General features: G+C 37.8%; 1 protein-coding gene across 4 annotated transcripts in view; it reads right to left on the bottom strand.

Annotated features, from left to right (window-relative positions):
* DISC1 (DISC1 scaffold protein) overlaps nt 1–23085 on the bottom strand; it is a 186827-nt gene that overhangs the window by 19799 nt on the left and 143943 nt on the right. For 3 of the 4 annotated variants that reach the window (XM_088161499.1, XM_088161500.1, XM_088161501.1), the window contains exon 11: nt 3873–4116. In XM_088161499.1, coding sequence (XP_088017625.1) covers nt 3873–4116 — 244 coding nt within the window. Of the gene's footprint in view, nt 1–471; nt 548–3872; nt 4117–23085 lie in introns of all 4 variants that reach the window. The other variant, XR_015802333.1, reaches the window with a different exon arrangement.

The raw sequence follows: 23085 nt of genomic DNA, 5'->3' as shown, positions 1-23085 counted from the left end.
TTACACATTACATGTTTGCCTCCTGGACCACAGGCTATCCCAATGCACAGTAATCAGTTACAGTCTGCTCACAAAGGCTTTCTTGGTGCTTGCTATCACTAAATTCTGAAAAATGTTGTATCATGTTCTGTGATAACTTCTTTTTAATGGCAGACACCACATTCAATTTTTTTTTGGTGATGGTCCATTTGGTATCACTTAGACCTCAGCAACTTTTAAGAATTTAATCACATGAAGGCTTTACAATTATAGAACATTTTCCAAACACCAGAGTGATCTTCAGCTAACCCCAAAACATAATCCCAGATGGCCAAACTGAAGTACGTAGAGAAGAGGAAAAGACAGCCTTACCCTTGTTCTCTACTTCCTTTGTGATGAAAAAGTGAGGAATTAACTACAAACAATTCTGATGGGACAACTACCAAAAATGCTGACTTACAGAAGGTGAAACTACTGAATTTTGGATTTTACCTTGTAACTTTAATCACCTCAATTTTCTTGAAATCTAGTAGGTGTTTCTTTCCTTCATAGTGATTAAGAGGGAGCACTGCACAGCATGCCAGAGAGCAGAAGAAGAAAAAAAGGATAGGTCAGGAACTCAAGCCTGCACGTGCACACATATCCATGTTCATCAGGTTACTTGCTGTTAGGAGGTCCCAGCACACAGAAATCTCTCAGTTTATTAGTTATCATTGGTGGTTTTGCTGTTTTCAGAAGCTTTTAATAAAAGCATTTGCTTACACACACATTATCAAGAAGCAAAAAAATAAAGCAAGATATTGTAAGGAGCAGAAGAAGCAGGCATTAATGTCCAAAGAGAAATGAAATGATACTGTATATTTTAGAAATAACCCAGATATGCCTCTAACCACGTAGTAATGATCATTGCAACTTCCACCTCACTCAGTTCAAAAGTATGAAACATTTGTGGCATAAAAACAAAAACCCACCTTTAATTCTTCAGAGCCTTAGAAGAAAATCAAGCCCAAACAGTAAAAAAAAAAAACAAATCAGACTACAACTGAAATGATGGGACACCCTAATTTCATCAACAAAGCTACCAGCTGGAAAGTACACACTTATATGAGAATTCAAGAATCTATATCAAATACATTAGACAAGCTGACTTCCACATGACTGAGGGTAGCAATAGTCTGCAACTTTGCTCCAGCGTTTTCTTAATGCTACAGCCTAATGAGTTATCTCCAATTGAGAGAAGCACATCTGATTTAAGTAACTCACGGTGGTTCACAGGATGTTATTTGCTGGCCCCACTTTATTTAGTTTTCACCAAAACATCATTAATGATGTTTCAACTAGCTGAGCTGCCAATGCATCTGATTTTCATCCCTAGCTAACAGTCAGTGTTATAAAGGAAGCCTGATTTACTGAATTATTTTGGGATGCCAGTCTACCACATAAAAACTGGGGGAAAAAAAACCAGCAGCATCTTAAAAAACACAGTTATGAAAACTATAAAATAACTGTTGACAGTTAATAAACCTGTGTTCACATGATAGTAAAATAACAAACTTTCAAAGAATTTATACCTTATATATTTTTATACCAGAACATGTCTTATTTTCTGATTTAGTGAGGCTATTTAATTAAAAATGATAAATGGCCCTTCTGCAAAGCAGTATCTGAGGATCTATGAGAAGGACTCTTTCATCTATTTTGCTTATCTTATTATTGTTATGCTTCTTACTTGTTTTTTGGTTTTTGGGTTTTTTTTCTTTTTTTTTCTTTATAAGGGAACCTATAGAGTAAGACACAGTTATATGCAAGAAAATTAGTTACAATACACATCAACAAAACCAATATTCACCTGGCACTAGTGCTTAGTTCTATATGACACAATAAATAACTGGAGAGCTTCATTTCTAGAATTCCACTGTAAAGTAAATCAATCATCTGTGGATGAAATGTACTTTCCAAGGCATATATGCACAAATGCTATTATCAGCCTTTCGTATATTGTCTTGAATTAATACAGTAACCTCTAAGTACAAAGAACATGACTCTTTCCTTCTGCTTCAGTGGCCAATGGTGCTCTCTAGAAATTCCCTGATGGGGAACAGAGGTTGTGACACAGTTGAACAGAATAGTCATTCCAGAAACATGGCAACCACAGCAAGCTACCCCTCTCACAGGGGCACCACAGCCTTGTTAAATAATATGAAACACCATATTTTGACAAATACATGCTTTTCTATTAGGTATCCTCACTTGTTGATAAATGGCTATGAAAAGGTCATATAAACAGCTAAACTGAGAGACTAAGCACCACACCACTATTTTTTTTGCCTCAAATATCGAATTATTTTAAAATTAAAAATACACTACCACATAACAGAGCATTTAAATGCTACACTTAAAGCTTCAGAAGTGGTTTGTTTTTCAAGTTCATTTACAAATCAAGATGGCTTTTTTCTTGCACTTCAACAGGTTCAAAATCACATGTTAGCATGATTTGTGTCAGGCTTTTTCCTTTGTTTTTATATCCTGACTTGTGATGAACTACTTAGAGATGTTAGGGAATAATCTGCTATGGGTCTTCTCCAAAAGTTTAGAAACTGCCTGTCACTGCAAATAGTTTCCTCTTCCATTCAAGATATGGGGAACCATTCCTCGAGTCCTACACATCTCTCCATAACCAGTAAGTCAGCTGCCCAGCTGTCATTCTTGGATAGCAAGGTTGATTTCCAGGGAAACAATCTGGGCTTGCAGGGGTGAAATAAGGGTGATAATCTATAGCACAAATATCAGGAGTGCTACAGAAACAGTCACAAAATCCCAAACACTCCAGAGCCTCTAGGCACATTTGAAAGAGGAGCACAGCTTTCCATAACCAACAGAACTCATATTATTTCAGCAGACTCATAAAAATATGGCAAGGCAGTGATGAGGGTGGAATCAAAGCCAAATTGACCATTTCTAATAAAAATGTTCTGTATGTGATGCCATTTGCCCCGGGAAAAGACTGCAAGAACTACTGAAGCTCAATATAAAACCAGAATTTTACTAACAAGAGGAGATTTTACAGTCAGGTATGGGTCTGCTTTCCACTAAGACTCAGCCTGTATAAATGCAAAATTAGGCATCAGATTTCAGAGCAATGCACAGTTCAATGGCTCTTAACACCAGATGCAATTAAGCATAATTTGAGTTTTTTCCAACTTCATTCCATGGTAATAAAACTAACAACTGCTGTTGGAGGGTCTTTTTGTCACAGTGGTGCTGCTGGGTGATGAAGCCTTTTTAATAGCTTGTTTACCTAGGCAATGCAGTTAAAAGACTGTTAGATAGTGGTTGATTTTTCAACCAGGGATAGCATTCCAGATCAAAACATGGAAACTTAAAAGAAATTTCTCAACCCTTCTAAGCTTCATTATTTTTTCCTCCTTTTAATAATTGTTGGATGCTCTAAGCCTATTGGCATCTATTAGCTCAGAAGCCTTTGACCATTTCACTAAGGGAGGAAAGCTAACTCCCTCTTCATGTCAGCTAACAATGATCCAGGCTAACAAGTCAGCAGAACCAACTCAGAATGAAACTTGCCAGAGAGATGAGGAACAACTGATAATTTTGGTTAAATACTTAATAGTTTTTTTCCTTTAAATCCTGATGTACACTCTATATTTATTGTCTGACTAATTTCTGCATTTTAGAAAGACTGATGGTAAAAGGAGAAAGGGTTGAGGGACTTCTGAGAAGCTAATGAGCTATTTTACTCATGTCCCAAATTGGAAGCCAGATGTTAAGTTCATACTTAACCTGCCCTGCTGACCCATCACAAAGATTCAACTCCTCCTCTCAAAACGAAAACCAGCAGTATCCCTTGAAATGCAGCTCCAGACTATTTCAGATACCTCTTTCAGCTCCCTGTGTTTTGGGCAGGAAACAGCACCCCACTCTGTGCTCTTTAGAAAGTGACCTTCTTTTCTTTTTTCAGAATCAGGTGGGGCATCAGCAGTCATCTCCATCTCATCCATTTGGTTCTCTTCTTCCTCAAAAACACAGCAACTGCTTTCTTTCAGCTGAAATCCTCGGATCAACAGCTGACAGGCCTCCAAGTCAGCTTCCCACACTCTTTGGAGCAGCTGGCTCCCGCAGCTGAAATAAAAGCCAAAAGAAAATAAAACTGCAGTTCAGGGAGAATAGTTGCTATTTCAAGTAACACTTGGAGTAACTACTTATTATAGAGAGAAAAATAAAAGCAACCAAAAAAACTTAACAATACCTCAAATATTCCCAGAGAGATAATATTGCTATATCAAACAGAAAAGCAGTAAAATTGTTCTATTACAAAGTAGATGATAGAAAAACCTCCTTGGGTTAAGATGTTGCTTCCAACTGTACAGCAAACACTGGCTACATGAGACTTCCTTCAGTTCAGACACGGGTTCAGGGGTCTTGCCCTGAATCATAACCAGAGCTTCCTTCACAGTATCAGATACACAGGCCTGTCATCCTGCAGCCATGTGGCTTTCCTGAATTTGACATAGAAGATCGTGTGTGAACAGTCACACTACTTACTGCATTAAATCAGGTCTAATTTTTGGAAAATAGATACACTAAATTTCTTATTAGACTAAAATGTGCTTACTTCAGCATGGGTGAATCAGATTAGACTAAACCACAATAGTCTCCCTTTTTTCAGTCTTATACTTTGGAGTGTTGTCATTATCTCTTACTAATGTGCTTTGGTTTCCTTCTACTTTGTTATGCCACCAAAACAAAAACAGAATTCAAAATGCAAAACTTCTATAAACTTTTCATCCATTAATCATCTCTCAAACATGTACGCTACAAATAATGTTCCTGAGATCCATCCAAAAATTATTTTCACCTGAAATAAATAGGAATCCTAAGTGTAGATAGATTTTGAGAACTGAATTGTAACACCACGCTGTTTGTAAGTGATGTGGTCACATCTCCAGTTAATACATTGTCTCTAATTCCTTGTCTCTAAGGAACCAAATGAGTAGATTGCTTGCTAAAATATAGTAGACAAGTGGCAGAGCCTGGGATGGGACTGAGAAGCAACTATTCCCATGGCAATACACACAGACAGATTTCAATGCTAATAACAGCAATATTTATTTCACTGTTCTTTTTCAAATTATATCATTTACTATGCAATTGTGAGAAATTATAAGTGACTTAAAAGAAGAAAAATAACCATTTGATTTAAACTTTCCTGACTAAATTAAATACCAGCTTTTCTTTTATCCCAAACAAAGGAAAAAAGAGCTGCACATCTCACAATGAGTTCATTAATCTAACATGAGTATGTTTTGAACTCCACAAATTCTGTAAGATGCCAAGCTGTAAAAATCATACAGCAATATACTGAGACTGAGAGCAAAATCAGGCTTCAGAAGCTGAGCTACTTGATCTGTGCTTAAGAATCAGTATATGTGTTTATTGAAGGCATAATGCAGCATGGGGTCCACAAATTGGTCTCCCCCAAGGAGTTCAAAGTATCATTAATTAGAAAGGGAAAAATGCTTCACTGGATTACACATCTGTCTTCCATCCAGGTAGCATTTCACTTACCAAGCCAGAAAAATTAAATAACCCCTACTGTTTCTCTACTTGTCAATCACATTATCATAGTTACACAGTCAAAACATTTTCCTGCAGACATACATAAGCCCATTTACTTGGTTTTTGAAAATGTTTGTTTGCATCTATATACGGCTTATTATTAAAGGCTAAAAAAACCACTCTAGAGAGCTAAATCAGAATTTCCAAAGGATAACTTGTTTTAGCTATTTAATTTAAGGAAGAGCTTTATTGACAAAATTAGGGCAGAGATGGTGATGTATGCAGGATTTCACAGTGGGGAACATGAACAGCATGTATAACAGTTCAGCATGATGGTGCCTGGGCTGCTGTTATTTGGCCATGACTCAGTGCATTGGTCAATGTGGTTTTGTCTAAGTCTAATGCATTTTACTAATCAGCAATTACTGAATCTACTGCTAACACACGACTATTTGAAGGCTAGCATTGTTTTATCATGGTATCTGTAAAACTCTGATACATCTTGAACGAAGATGCAAAGATGTTATGCTAAACTTTTCAACCCAAATCAGAGAATGCACGTACACTTGGATACTCTGAACAGATCTAAGCCCAACATATCAAAGCTCCACCTTTTAGTCTGTATTTTGGAATTCAGTGCCTTGAAGCATTTTTCAAACACATTTTTGGAATGAAAATTACTTTAAAGCTGCAAATAACTAACACAGAGAGACATTTCAAATTATTATTAAAATTATATTGTCCCTAGTATGCAAAAAAACTTTAGCTTTTACATCAGATGTTAAAATTAAACTAAATTGAATTTCAGAGTTTGGTTTATTCATTTTCAATCCATACTAAAAGTGCATTTGCAGTCTCCATGAAGCCTCCATGGGTGGCTGTGCTGAACACAGTGAGATTTTTTAGGTATGAAATGTTTCAAGATGATGGATCGAGTCTGGATGAGGTTTTACATTATTCCTATACTTATAAATATTTCATGATGTATCAACACCTCTAGGTGTTATATGCCTGCCTGTATATTACTATCAAAGTGGCATATGTGGCAAGTTCAATGAAGGTGTCTGGAACAATCTGCTGGAATCCACAACAAATCACAATCCATCAACCATTTACGTAGACCCAGTGACACAAAGCATACCTTAATCACCTTCTGATTCTGAACTGCCAAGAGTCAGTATGCCAGGCTTTGTACAAACACCAAACACATTACAATGATGGCCTTTTTCTCAAAGCAACTCTTCTCTTTCGAACAATCAGCAAGAGCTAGGATACAGATGAGGATGCTCAAAGAAACACAGTGGACTGGGCATGGCATGTTAGTTACAGTACAACAGTTTAATTAGTTACACAAGTAACTGATAAATCTAAGTGGTGCCGAGAACAATGAGGCATCACAGTGAATGAGCATTTTAAGGATTTGTGGGAGGGAAATGAAACATGTCATTAGATATTCAAGATCTCCACCCCTTCCCAAAGGAATCGTGTAAGAAAGGTAAGAGATGCTAGTACAAGAATAAAATGGGCAAGTGATTGACACCCATGTAGTTTAACATTTACAGAGGAAAGTCTGTCTTTTCATATTAAAAAATAAAACAAAAAAAACCCCACAACTGAGTAGGGAGTTAAAGACTGTGAGCAGCCCTGACATTGGAAGCTAGTAGTTAGTCTTGATGAGACAGAACAGAAGGAGTCAGTGGAGAAAAACTAAGTGAAATGGAAAGCCTGAAGTGCTCATTTTGAATGAATGAGAGTAGGGCAAGACTACTTTTGTCAAGTCACGGCCAGGGAAATTGATGGTGAAGTAAGTGAGATGCAAGACTCTACATGAGTAATTTTTTAGCTGCATGGATAGCTGGGACAGGTTGTACCTCAAGGATACCCTGCAGAAAGAATCTACAAGAGCAGGCCTAAGCTGACTTGAAGAATGGCTGAGACATTCACAGCAACACAAAAGGACGCAGCAGACAGAATTCTGCATTAGGTCAAGTTGATGATGATGAAAGAGCTGTCAGAGAAACAGGGCTGTTTATGGACAGGAGGAAATGGATGTGGAACAGAGAGGCTTATCCTTGAGCTCTCTTCATAAAGTGGCAATTGACACTGTAATTGCAGTTGTCTTTACTAAGGCTCAAACATTTTTATAGAAAACATGACCAGGGTAAAAGGGTGAAAGGGAACTAGAGGATATCTCCCTTCTACTTGTAATGTTGGGTAAAATTCATGTCAAGAGGCATAACTAGCAAGGGTTCTTTTCTCTTTTGAGCTCCCAAGAACATTGCTCCTCTGCCTTTTAACGGGATTCTGGGAGGCATCTATGGGGGCTCTCTATGGCTCTCAGCACAACATTATTCTAAAGCTATTTATAGTGCTAACTGGAACTGCGAGAACATGATTTTACTGAGGGCTCTGCATACATACAAAAGGCACATTCAGTTCCTGAACGCTGCAGTCTAAATGAAAACATGCCTGTGTAAAAATAGTAAAAAGATTTTATATTATACTCTATAAAAAAAAAACCCAACAAAACCAAACCAAAATAAAGTTCTTCAAAACCTCCTCAAAAGCATATTGGAATCAACACAGGAAGATGTCACTGCTTCTAAATCTTATCTATAGTTTTCAGGTGAGTGAATTGTTACAAGTAGTTTATAACACTCTGAGGTCAACACTGTGTGTTGACAATATTATGTTGCTTTTTTCAAGGGAAATCCCTGTATGAACCCTTCCAATAAAAGCCGAGAGAGTGAGACTGAAGCTAAAAGGTGACACAGTATGACAACTATTCAGAAACGGCATAATCAGAAAGTAATTTAGGAGGGGAGATCAACCATCAACCATCACTAAGAAGAGATATTCTAGATCACTTCTTTTTAATAGGTGAGGCACATTAAGGTACAAATTCAGGAAACCATGTACTTATATTCTCCCAGTACCTGGCATATATTTTAACTCTGCATTCACTGACTCTAAAAGTAGTTTTCTCTGACAAAAAAATGCAAACAAAATGCCACAAAAATAGTCTGGCAGAACAACAGGGATTTTCATGATGACAAAATGATTGGAAAGTTTTGAGGCTTGCATAAAATGGCAATGTGAATCAAAAGACTTTGTTCAATATCCCCATTCTTTATTGAACTATTGTACAAACTAGGGAAAGTTTTTCTATATTTTGGTCACTTGCTTCTATTTATATTTTGCACCACAGGGGAGGAATGAGCTCTTCTCACTCAATATTTAGCTATGACTTTGTTTCCTTGTCTGTAGGCAATAGCCTTGCAGTGAACAAAGGAAGCAAGCAAAATAAAGTATCTCCTAATGACACTTAGAGGATAAAAGGCAACTGTATGGCTTCACTCGTAGCAGAGCCTCACCTTTTTATTGGATTCATCATATTAATTCATAGCCATGCATTAATAACTCTTCTTATATTTAACATGTATTTACTACTTCAGAAATATGCTTTGCTTCTCTTTTTTCATTAAAAAAAAAAAAAAAGAAGTTTCCAGATCAGTTCTTGTTCTTTAACCTTGGCTGTTATATTTTAAGATGTCAACCTGTGGAACAAACCAAGGACTACAATGTGCCAATCAGTGACTCACAGGAGGCTCCAGGGGGAAGAAGGCACATAATCCAGTTTTCCCTACCTGATTGGTGTGCAACAGCAGACTGATAAGGGAGGAAGTACAAAGAAAACGTGGAACATCTGCCCGAACATCAAAACTTTCGTTTTTCCTTGGCCTGCACTCTAGAAAGTCACCTTCCCTAAACATCTGAAATAAAAAATACTTTTTTCCCTGCTTCTTGCAAGTCTCCCTAATCCTATAAATGCCTTCAATATAACCTCAATTTCACAATTCAATTCTTTGCATTGTGTCTCTCTTCTCCATTCTCCTCAGGAGCCAAAAATCTCATTAATTGACTTCATATGGTTCCAATCGTGGTTGTCTCCCAGTGTGGGAGACATCCTTTCTACTCCCCTATTTTAAAGCTCACTGATAACACATGTTTGCTGCTCAGCACTATGGTCACATTTCTCCATGTGAGAACAAGACCCACTCCCAGAAGGAGACTCCACATATTCCCTTGTCAGATAACAACCTTCTCTACCTTGGAGACTAGCTAAAACTCCCAGGCAAAGCCTGAAGCTGGTAGTGTTTTTCCCTGGCACAAGCAACAGCAACTTGTTTCTCTGACCTTGCCCTCTCCTTTATGAAAAATACAATAATATCTACAAAACAGCAATTAGCTCTCCCTTTTTAAATGTGATGTTTCACCCACTAGAGAATATTCTGGATCAGAACCACAGAAGCCCAAGAAAGCAATCCTTACAATCCCCTTCTAACTTTTAGACTTTTACATCTTCAACACCTGAAAAATTTGCTCTGAGCTCACTTTTCTAATATCTACACTTTATAGCCATGGTTAAGTTCTCTGCACATCCTATTTAAAAGGCATCCAGTGCACCCAGACAGGACATGACAGTGCAGCACAGAGGAATGGACATCACTTCCATGCAGCTGGAAGAATGGGTGTTGGCAGTGGCTCTGATTTCTATGGCATCCCAAAAGACAGGCAAATATGCAGGAAGGGGCAGATTTGGGGAAAAAGGTGAGCAGAGCCTCCAAACCAGCCATTAATGTGGTGGCTATGGCACCCATGTCTCCTCAGGACAGAGTAAATCTGGAGGTGCAGTACACAGAGTACCTGGATTCAGATATCCTGTGTCTTTGTCAAGTGATCTAATCTCTACAATACTGCTATGGAACACCCAGTCTTAAATTGTGTTGAGATTAGAAGCTCTCACTTCTTGGTTTGGTGAGCAAAAAGAGCAGAAACAGCTCAATTCCCTCCTTGTTCACAAATTTCAGATGAGTCCTAGTGGAGAGCCCCAAATACATTCAGGCACCTTCTCATCTGAGATATTTAACACTCTAGACGCCCTATGCCCAGTATAAAAAATAATTAAGAGAATGGAACTGAAATGTAACACTTTGTAGGAAGGAAAAATGCCATGCTGGAAGGCAACCACTCAAACAGTGCACAGATAGCTGCTGCCTGCTGCCTGCTCCTTGCTTCTTTCACATCTCTGCTTGCCCATATCTCAACTCTCACTCCAGGAACAGTGAATTTCTGCACGTCTAGGAGCAGGGACAACCCTTGTAGGTCTTCATACTCCTTTCACTTAAAAATTTAACCCTGTTCTTCACTGCCTCTATTTTCTCCCTCTCTCTGTTCTGTTACCTAGAAGGTAACATTCTACCACTTGGGGCAGCTCCAGGTAGTGCCTTTAGACAAAGACATTTTGTATATATTCATAACGAGGCTATGCCACCAATTCTATAAATTGCATAATTAAGGAAAAAGGGAAAATATTCTATTATGATGGATTCTAAGATTTCTAAGGAATTTTCTCAGACCATGCAAAAGCTATAAACTCGAACTGCCTTAATATTTCTTAAAAAATTCCTTTCTGTGCAGAATTTTTCATAGAAAGAAGCTAATAATAACAAACAAGAAATAATACTAATGTAAAAATACATGGCCCCTCACAGTAATATCAGTAAACGAACAAAAAAATCTGCCAATGTTTTCTGCCAAGTGTGTTTTAAAAAGCTAAACTTATCAACTATACTCACTATCCATAATTTTTTTCACTCAGTAAAACTACTGTATCCAGGATACTGAAATATTAACACTGAAGTCTAAAACCAGTCTGCTAAGAATTAACTTCTTTTCTAAAAAGAACATCACCCTGATACGTCAACTTAAGGACAGAACTACTACCTTGTATTTTATGTGAAATGTACATATTATATGTCTGTTTTTTCTTTTCTGAAAGGCCTGTTAAAAACAATGTATCTAGTGCTTAAAACCAACAATAGACATTTGATTAGTGTTATTAAAAAACAAGATACCCACAATATCAAACAATACTTTTGTCATTTTGTCTTCAATCCTCCAGCCATTTATTTTACCTGGTAAAGAACTTTAACCATGGGCTGTCATCTTTTTACCAATATTCAATGTCACTGTGTTATACTTAAATTATCTCCACTGGAAACACAAAATTATAGACTACTGCAGCTGATGGCTTTCACTTTGATTTGTAACACAGGGTGGATGCAGGAATGGGACCAACTCACTGAAAGCAGGAAATTCAGTAATTTACAAGGGAAGAAGGAAGGCATCTTGTTGAGAGCATTCATAATTCAATTTTGCCCCAATATTTACTTTGCAATTTATTTTTACTGTATTACCCAATCTATATTGTAAAAATTTACTACCTGCTTTCAGGGCTATTTATTTCTCTTAAAAAAAAAAAAAAATGGTCCTCTGCCCTTACCTCCACTGAAACATCTATTACAAATAATCTCTTCTAAGACTAAAGAACCTAACTTTGATAGATGAGGAGAAAGCTACCAGGGAATTCTTCTTATTCAGCAGTTCACATAAAGCCAGCTTCTCAACCCTAGTCTATCATTCAACTTGTTCATAATCTGATAAAACACCTTCGAGTTTGGTACTAACTGATAATTCAGTCTGTATCCTGCTTGCCTTTGGCTCCTGCAATAACAGCAAAGCCACACAATGTCATTAATTTTGGCTGGATAGGAATTGCTGGAATGAGATATTTTTTCTGCACTATTTAATATTTGATCCCAAATTAGATTTAACGGAGAGGCATGAATTAGGCCCCAATTTTGAAAAACATGCATCAGTATCTACATATCCATCCGAGCTCTGTTCAGCTCAGCTGCTACACTTCAATACTTTCTTGAGCTTGAACCCCACAAAGCATCCAACTTCGAGTGACCTCCTCCAAATCAGAAGTCATTCCGTGGGCTTTCAAAGTCACAACCAGTTTTAATCCAAGAGAATACATTTGTTTCTAAAAGTATGCCACAGGAAGAAAGCACAGCATTTGCATTGAGGCCACATTCTCAGCTGCCACAAATCCACGCTGCTGCAAGAGCAGCAATGGCTATTAATACCAAGAGAAGAACGTGATCTTATTTCAAAGCAATTAAAATAATGAGCCTTATTCTCTTATTGCTTATTACATTCTCTGACCACAGTGCTAAGAAGCACATAGAAGGAATTCACAAGTCTCCAATCATTTTTATTCACCTCTGTTCTCTGATATAAAACAGTATAAAATATACTTCTCTCTCTAAAAGCATGACAGATTTAGACTTTCATTGTCAAGGGAATTTGGGGATGTGAATCATCCACTGACCAAACAGGAATTAAGCATACATAATGATCAAAAAACAGGACAAATAAATAACCTTTTAGAAGAGGTACAATTGGGAGAGATGATATATTGTCAACATGTAGCAATATACCTTGAAATTCAGCTTTTGTAACCAGGAAGACACACCTGGAAAAACGAGTGTTGGCCAAACACCAATGTCAACAGCCATGTGCTTACGGAGCTCCTCTGAAACATCCAAGGGCACCATATGACCTGCTGTAGCTGCAGAGTCACATAGGGCCAGGAGCCAAATCGTGTTCTGGATCAAAAAGAGCAGAAGAGAAAGGGCAAGGTCTACAGATCCTCCCTGTCTGGACCCTGTTAGCTACAAAAACTCTGTACTGCTGCTGACAGAACACTTACAAATGCTGGGCTATCCCGAGACTAGCCCACTACACTCTCAGTAGCAAGTACATTAATTAATGAAAACTTCCAAATGCTAGTAGGAAAGACTGTCCCATCTGCATGCAAAACAGAGTTATCCTATGTCTTCATACTCATGCTATGCAGATGGCAATACTTTATTTTTTACTTGTTTCATTATCATCATTTCTATCTAACTGGCTGGCCACGGCTTTGTGCAAAGTATAATCCAAAGACAGAACAGGAGGATTTAGCAGCACTGCTGGACAGCAGGCAGATGATGTCAGGCATCCATCCTCATCCTCCTTGACTGCTCTACCCATTACCACTGTTGACAACAATTCCACTCAAGACAGATGACAAAGCCTCTGTAACTGCACAAACTGATTTCAAATCTTGTCTTCAGGGATGCACTGGAAAATAGTAGCAGTAGGAAAATACACGTCCACCTCCCAACACTTTTCTTGCCAAGTTCAGAAGGGAGCAGCTGTGTTTCACTATATGTATTCACATGCAGGCATCAAGAGCAAAAAGAGAGCAAAAGCTTAATGCCATGGACCCAGAGGTGACAAACAGCTCTGCTATCTCTCCTGCCCCTCACAGTCATATCTTCACAGCTAAGACGGGTTGAGGTTTGCATGAAATCAGCTCACAGAGAAATCAACAGCAGGGCAGAGCTAGGCAAGGCACAGGTGATGCTGAAGGGCAAGGAGAAGCACTTTGAAGAGTTTACAGTTATTTTTCTCAGTAAGACTGGGAAAAGTCCTATAAAATTACTGGAAACAGTACCCTGTGTAAAGGGATATTTTTCATCAATTTCTCTAACTCAGTCCCTGGTTTTCAGACTGCCTCTCACCTAACACTATTTTATCCTACTGCATGTCTTCCTTGTTATTTGAAGGGAATGATGAAACCACTGTCCTTTAGGTTGACAGACTGTCCAAATTTAACTCCTCAGCAGCCACAGCACACTGCAAATACATCCTCATATTGTTGATCTTGGATCTTATTTTCAAACGCCCTCTGAAAATTCTAGCATGAAGTCAGTGGCTTAACAATCTTTGTGAAGCACAGTGGAGCTGTTGTAAAAAAATATTATGTCATAGCCAAAGCATTTTTGCATAGGAAATGGAAAACTATTAAAAACAAACCACTAAAGCTCATTGTATCAATCTTCCCTCCATTAATGCAAACATAGATTAGGACCAATATCTTCAAGAGAAATTGTATAGGCTTCCAGGTCAAAAAGCCAAGAATCTACAGTTGGGGCAGAGGAAGGATGCATGACTGCTGTCAGTCCTGGTAAAAATTCACCACTCATAAAAAGAGATCCTCTCCACACTGACAAATGACACTAATTAACAAACAAACAAAAAAATTAATTTTAAAGTCTTAATAGAAATCATATAATTCAAGCAAGAAGAGCACAAGAGATTAGGGAAAAAGATTAGAAAAAATTAACTTTTGCTCCAAAACAGGGAAATCTCAGCATACCAAAGCAGCGAAGTGATATAGAATTACTTACTCTTAATGAGGCAAGAGTGTGCAGAGAGGACTACTGTGTTGTGCTGGTTTTAGCTTAGGTAATTTTCTTCACAGTGGCTGGGATGGGGTTGTGTTTCGGATTTGTGCTGAGGACAGGGTTGATAATATCAAGATTTTTTTTTGTTATTTCTTACACAGAGGCAAGGACTTTTCTGCTTTTGGTACTGCCACACTGGCAAGGAAGTTAGGGGTGCAGGGAAAGTGGGAGAAGACACAGGTGGGACAAGTGACCAAGGCTGACAAAAGGGATATTCCAGACCATACAACATCACACTGTGTATATATAAGTGGGGGGAAAAGGAAACAGTGGGGCATGTTTAGATTGATGGCATTTCTCTTTCCAAGTAACTGTTCTGTGCAATGGGGCCCTGCTCTCATGGAATAAACCCCTGCCTGCCCATGGGAAATGGTGAATTAATTCCTTGTTTTGCTTTGCTTGTGGGTGTGGCTTTTACTTTCCCCACTAAATTGTCTTTATCTCAACCCATGAGTTTTCTCACTCTTACCCTTCCTCTGTTCTCTCCCTGATGCTGCTGCTGGGGGAGCGAACGTGGGGCTTGGCTGCTGGCTGGGGTTACACTGCGAGAACGTGACACTAATGAATTTCAGCAAAGCCTTGAACTAAGCTTTGCAGGCATCACTGACCAGCACCAGAACAATGCAGCATAAGAAAAAGGCATACAGAATAAAATAAAATCCTAACAAAATACACAATTACTAACCAGCTAGAGAGGCTGTGAACTTTCATCACATTTCCTTTTCAAGCAAGGGCAATACTTTCTGTTTTTAGAAGGGGAGATGCCTTGCCCTCTGACAGTTTTTGCTAGGCTAAGAATAAAATGAATGGAAGACAAAGAGCCTAAAGGAAAGAAGGGCAAGATTTTCCATGAATAAGCAGTAAAATCCCCTGTCACCTTGTCTTTGACAATGCTGCACACTAACTACTAATGTTAATTCAGTAACTCGGAAAAAGCCCTGGATGAAACCTGAATTAATATGGACAGGGAGTTAGTAAAGGCTGTTCAACCATGTGCTTTGCTTTTTCTAAAGCTCTGAGGCATTGGAAACTGGCCTTAAACCTGACCTTTTTTTTTTTTTTTTTCCCCTAAAAAGATCTAGTTTCAATGCTGAGAATAGCTAAAAAGAACAGAGCTTTCTGCTACTTCTTATCAAACAGTATGGTCATGTGCCACAGCTCCCCCACTTCCCAATTAAAAATCAGTATTTGTGACCCAGCATCTCTGAACAGGCAAAATACAAAAAAAGACAATAACAATTTCTGAGTTCTTAATTCTTGTGCCCTCCTTCACTTCTTATCACCTCATATAGAAGTCAGTCATTAAAAAACGTTGTATGTAACACATATGCATTGGTGCAATACCAATTGTCTATCAGGATTTATAGTGAAAAAGTAAATTTTGTGTTATGTCTCCTTCCCCCAGAGTACTGTGGGGCTCAAAAGCCTACCTATGTCATCCCTCCCTTTCTGAAAAAATCTCCCTCCACACCTTAAACCAGCAGATGGTTCCTTAGGATATAAAACAACATCCTCATCCCCTTGTAGCAAAAAATTAATTTTATCACTGCAAATTCAGAAGATTCCTGCTACTGCCACAACAGTCATGGTGGATTCCATCAATGCAATTATCTCCTATCTCATGGATGCCACAGACAGAAATGGTAGTGGGGGTGTTTTTTGGTTTGGTTTTTGCTTTATCTGTTTTTTTTTGGGGGGGGGGGCTTATGTTTTTTTTTTTTTAATATCTCTTCTCACTTGTTGCAGGAAGCAGATTGCATTCTTTGCCCTCCATTTTTACTGCTTTGTGCAATGTGCACTTCATCTGTAGATAAATATTAGTTCTGCCAGGGCTGAAAGACAAATTCAAGGCTGAGAACTGAGGGCTCCATCCTGGCACAGACATGAGTTTATCAAAGAATCTCCACTAGCACATGGCACCAGATAACACTGATGATAAAATGCATATTATGCTACAGAAACATGATTAGAAACTCTAATCTGCTGCACTTCTATAACAATTTCCTTTTCCACACCCTGTGGGCATTAGCTACACTTTCCACAACCAGAAATGAAAGGCATTGTGAAGATTCTCCCCTTTCCTCCAGACCCAGTTAATCTAGGCTAATCCACTTCTGTGAAGCAATAGCATCAAATTTCTTCTGACATTATTTAAATTTACTAAGAGGTTCCAAGATACTATGCTTTGTCAGGAAACTGCAAACATTTTCAAATATATTGCAAGTGATTGTGAAGACAATAAGGATATTTCGTGAGAACCTTTACTGTGGTCATGCAGAACAAGACAGCTTGAAAAGTAATCTAATGTGTTTTAAAGGTGAGAACAGGGTTTCTGTAAAGAAAGTGCTTTATTGTATTTCTACTATCCAACTTCCCCCTGCTTCATGATACACAAAAGAGACAGGCAAAAATAGGTGTCCTAAGGGATGAAGTTGAAGGGAAATAAAACAAAGGTAAGAATAAAATACACAAAGTGGAAATGAGACAAGTCCAAGGAAGGAAGACAGAGGAACCACAATTAAGGAAAGAGCAGGAGGAGAATCAGAAAATCCCCTAAGATAACTAACATCAAGACAGAGCAATTAAAGAACAGAAAAAGAGAAAGCACACATTTAAAACAGAGGGGAAACAGAACAGGAAAGAATACTTAAATTTTTCTTCTTTGTTAATTGGATTCACCACTGTGAAACTTTCCTAAACTATTAAAAAAAGAGGATGTGTCTCCCAAATAAGACCCGGCCAATATAGCAACCAAAAAGATCACCTGTAAATTATTAACTAGCACACTTAGCAATCTGCTTTTCATTATTTATAATTCCCTTTATTTGTGAGTATTTTGAGCAAGTAAAATTCCCTCACTACAACAGTACCAAGAAATCAGTGGGATCTCGCCAAATTTCCCCTCTCTTATAGAAACACCTTTAAAATATTACTTTCATTCACAAGTTCCTATGTTCTTGTTACCAATTATGGCTGAAAGTCATAATCCTTCAATTTGTGGTATCATAACATTTCCACAGCATAGTAAGTACTATGACAATAGCTCCTGTTTTCAGGCTGGAAAAGAATATCAGGAAAACATGAGCCTTTAAGAAACAATAGTCCTGTTTTCATGACAGCCTCTCTCATCTAGACAGTAAAATAAGGTAACTAAAACAAAGCAGCTGGTTTGTTCACAACAAGGAGAAGGGATTGTCTAAAGTGTTTGATTGTCCCCATGAGGGTTTGGTGACACTGCAATATGTTCTTTACATTACTGAAACATGAGAAATTATTTGGTGGTGGTTGAAGGCTTTTTGGGTACCCCCAGTATGATAAAACTACACAGTACAGCTGAGAGAACAGCAAACCACGATTAGGCAGAATGCCTTCAAATGTCACTGGAGAGTGAAAAGATTTCGTCCAAATTTATGAATCTGGCAAGTTATGTACCACATTCACTTCATGCAGCATCAATTTCTAAACATATTCCAAATTTTCAGTACTTAAGTCAATCACACCGAGCCTAGTCCTGCAGTCCTTTGTTGCAAGAGAAGGCAACACAAGTGATTCCACTGCCATCCAAGGGCATTTTTTCATGAAGAAAAGGACCTCCCATAAACAACAGCCTGAAGTCATAGACAAACAACACAGCTGGGAAAACTATCCCTATATAATCAATGTTAAATTACAACACAAAATATTCCATACAGACAGGAACAACAGAGAAAGAGAGCTACAAATCTGCAAGGATACACAGTCCTTTTGATGTGCTCTGAGACCACCTTTAAGACCATCAGCAGTGTGAAACACTGTCCTTTCAGTGTGCTGTGCTATTCAGAGCATTCATATCCAGCTCTACTCCCAAAACCATTTCTGAAACTTAGTATTTTATAAAGGAGACTTGAGGCATATGGTATGTAAGCTAACAATGAATAATAAGGAAAGACAGTAGCTTCTAAGACTGTTCATTTTCATGTAAACTGGAATGTGATGTGGTGGCATTTAATACTGACCTGTCCTCTAATGGTATGGGACCCTCAGACCATTGCATATCTTGCCTGAAGGGACAGGATCTCAGTGAAGATGACATACCGAAATGCATTAAAAACACTGCCTACATGAGAAACTCTTGTTTCTGATGCAGAATATATGCATGCCCTAGCAGTCTGAGCAACCAGACTGCAGCCACATTTGTTCTGAACTAGGGAAGCCACATTTGATTGAAACTGTCAAAAAAAAAAAAAACGAACCCAAAACACACAAACATGAGATCAGGTAAAACAGACTTGGGCTCAATTTCTGCTGCTTCAATAAATGCAAGTGGCTTTTATCACACCAACTATCTTAACACCTCAGTGAACAAGGAGCCATGCAGATGAGCACAACTTACATCAGAATAAGACCCCACAGAGTAAGACATTTTTCATATCCGTGAGTAAAAATAAAGGCACCATTATTATGAAAACAAACATCGTTGAACAGAAAATGAACCCAAGACAAACAGCAAAAGAGAGTCAATTAAAGAAGAAAGGTTTTGCACACATTTGCAAAGTTACCTGGTGCTGTATTGCTCAACAATGGCAAAGTACAGTCACTGTAGTATTGCATCTTATTATTTATGCATTTTTATGCATTTCCTCTTTCTTGCAGGATATAACAGAAAATAGGTCAATAAAACACCTTTGTGTAATTGTCACCAGTTATTCTTGAACAATATTATTCTCCCAAAATAATTTCATTATTCCTATCTGGGAATTAGGAAAAGCCACTTAAAAGCTGTTTTTGTGATGAATGGAAGTCACAGCATAATCTTTTGAGGTCTGGAGAACAGTACAATCACATTAAATTCCCTCAGCTCAAGAAATGTCATCTTTACATCAGCTGGTACAAAAAAATTGTTTCCAGCCTGAGGCAGCTATGATAAGGGATTTAGAAGTCATCACCATGTGGGCCAAGAGATATAAAGGAATGCATCACCACATATAAAGTGTCTGCTTCTCAGAATTTTGGAGCTAATGTTCTCACAGCTGTGTATGACTTAGACCAGCTGGGAAGAAGAAAGGGACTAAATGAGTCACTAGAAGGATCTAGTATTTTGTCTAACCTGCATTTTAACATGCCAGTAGCAGAACTGTTGGTAAGCAAAATAAGATCAGATCATTATCCAGCAAGGGATGGGGCTGTCAAGTCTCTTGGAAGCACGGTGGAAAACACACGGTCCTGGGGGCAGGAAGGCAAAGATGACATTTCAGTTCTATCTGTGCACTGCTAAGATACTACCAGCAGCTGGAACAGCCCCCAGGACAACTGAGGAGGGTCATGGGTTACACAAAATTACCACAGACCATCTGGCACTCCCAAGCATTCCTGTGCTGCTCCATAGACAAGAGGGAAAACCTTTTTGAAAGCCTTACTCAGCAGCCTTAGCACAGCAGTTTCCCTACAGCAGACATCAGAGTTTTTACAACATACAGGCACTAACAGCTCAAGATGAAATCTCTTATGGCTTTACAGCACTCCCTCCTAGGATCAGTTTGTGACCCTCACCCATTTACATGACTAAAGCTCACTTATGGCAGAACTTGGTGGTTTTTGAAACAGGTGAATGGTTGAAGTCCACTTAATTCATGGTAATGATATAAAGTGCTAGCAGAGCCTTCACGTGGTGTAGAAACAATTGAAATGAAAAACAAAAAACAAAAAAAAATTTCTGTGGAAGAACAAGGGTCCCATGAGAAGATGCTCATCTGAATTTCAATAAGTTAGAACAATTACTGTAAACTTCTCCTGCAAACAATCCCTCCTAAACAGCTCAAGTGATGAGCTGAAGGTACCCACACAAAACTTCTTGTACTTCAGATATTCCCACAAACAGAGGTCTCTGCTGAACTCACTTTTATTATCCTAACTCTGACCACTTTTGCACATCTTCTGTTTACTAACAGAAGGTAAACAATGGTATTTACACACCCAAGAGAGCAGCCAATGATTTCATGTATAAACTTGAAGAATGGCTTGATGTATGCTGGTGGCTAGGAAAGACCCAACCAGCAGCATTATTAAACATGCTATTTGTTTATTCTTTTATTGAAGGATACTGCCCTCAACAACTGTCAGTGCACTCTCAGAATATAACCTATATTTTAAATCCAGAAAAAACAATGTCACGTCATCTTTATGCTTAGTGGGTGCTTTGCCTTCCTTTCCTTGGGATGAAACTACTGAACGTATTTCCTTTTTTTGTCAATGCATATTTGTCCATTTTTTTCTTTAGATATAAGGCTATCAAAAGAGTATCATTCCTAATGAAACATATTCTATTAAGCTACCTGACAATGGATGCATTTTTTAGGCTGCAGTGAAAAGTACTGCATTTGTTTTAAAAACCAACCAACAAACTAAAAAAACCAAAACCCCCATCTCCCCAAAAGGTATTCCAGCAAATAAGCTAGGTTCCGTTCCCCTTTGTCCAACCATTAAAGAGGAAAAAAAAGAGTACAAGAGGACTATATTAATATATTCCAAATTTTCTTAAGAAAATAAAAGAGAAAATGGAAGGTGGGAGGGAAATTATCTGACAAAATTGCTTTTTTGAAACTTGAATCTTCATTAAAGCTGTTTTGTTATGAGATTTCTTCATTAACTTCCTTTTCATTCTGTTACAAAGTGGTAAAAAAATGACATTTCTAAGAGTTCTGCTTTACTTTGAAGCTGTATCTTAAATTGAAGCATTCTGAATCTAGGCTGTTTCTATTTGAAACATTACCTGGCAAAATTATAGGTTTCATCTGGAGAAAAGCTTTAGAGGCTTATTTGAATTCATGCTACCCAGACTTGATCCTCTTTTGGTTTCAACAGCATCCCCAAAAGTGAATCCATGAGCCAGATGCAAATTCTATCTCTGTCTAAAATGTAATCTTAAAACTTACTCTTTAAACTTTCCTTAGAGACTCTTTCTTTAGCTTATGATATACATAAATGAGTAATCTGAGCATCTATATGAAGACCAAAAAAGAGAAACTCTCTCAAGTAACTGCTCTAAGCAGGGGCATGGTTCAGGGAAGCCTCTTGGGCTCTTGTTTGCCTTTTCTTTTTTTTTTTTTTTTTTTTAATTGCTCAAGCTGCAAAGCAGGTGTAGCTAACTACTTAAAGACCAAAGAACCTATAAAAAACAAATATCTATAATCAACCACCTCATTAGCATAAAAATAAAGTATTTTTCAAGACACAGTATCTTGGAAACTTCTTTATGATAAAAACATTAAAATTTTCTCTATCAATATTCAAACAAATTCTTAGCTCTTAATTATTTGAACTATTTTTAGACTTATACCATTTGCACATCTTGGAAAACAAATTCAGGACTGAATCTTCACCATCTGGGACCTGCAAATTCTATCTGATAAACCTCTGGAAGGAGAAACAAACATCCAGCTTCTCCAACTATTTAACACTTAAATAGAAATTTACATCCTTCTGGGAGCCTGATATGTCAATTAAATCCATACACTCTAAAAGCATCAAAACATGTCACTATACTTTATTTTTCAATAAAGAGTATGATTTTCAAAAAGACAGCAAACGAAGTCCTTAACACTTGTCTTAAACTTATGGAAGTATATGGAGTAAAATTGTTATTACAAGAGAGTTAAGCAGCACATAGAAACAAAGCTTGATCTTCAGGTCTGTTTCCACCATTTCTCATTCAGATCTGAGTATCTTTCAAATTTAAGAGTTGATTAAAATAAGTATTTCTATATTCAAATGTATAAGCAAGCAAAACTAAATATATAGAACCCTTTCTTTACCAATACAACAAAAAATAGCAAGGGCAAAAATTTATTAATTATACTTGCTCAGTAATGGAAATGGAAGTGGTGCTTATTTGGTGGATTACATTTTATTAAGACACAAACTCCATTTACAACCCGTGAAAGTCTTTTTCAATACAAGTATACTCATTTAGGGCAAAGCTCACTGACTAGAAGATTCCATTACAATAGCACTGTAATATTTGCTAACCATATTTCAAGGAGAAGCCTGAAGTCAGAGGGGTCACCTAGAACCCACTTCACACAGCAAGAGAAGGAAATGGAAATGTTAGCATTTGTTTCAAAAAAACAAAGGCATAAAAATCGGTAAATTCTCCATTAGGATTCAGTTCTTACAATATCTATTGTTGTCTTGGTTTGTATTTGCTCTCTGCAATACCCCAAACTGGCATTTTTTCAAAACCTTTATAAAGACTATCATTACTTGCTAAAGATCCAGAATTCTGGTAAGGGATTCTTTGGTCCTGCTCAGTGTTGGGTTTTGCATAGGAGCAGAAGGATGATTTTTTTACCCA

Source organism: Sturnus vulgaris, chromosome 3 (genome assembly GCF_052056855.1).
Source record: "Sturnus vulgaris isolate bStuVul1 chromosome 3, bStuVul1.hap1, whole genome shotgun sequence".
Taxonomy (NCBI): domain Eukaryota; kingdom Metazoa; phylum Chordata; class Aves; order Passeriformes; family Sturnidae; genus Sturnus; species Sturnus vulgaris.
Note: the sequence above shows the minus strand (reverse complement) of the source record. Positions and strands in the feature narration are given on the sequence as shown.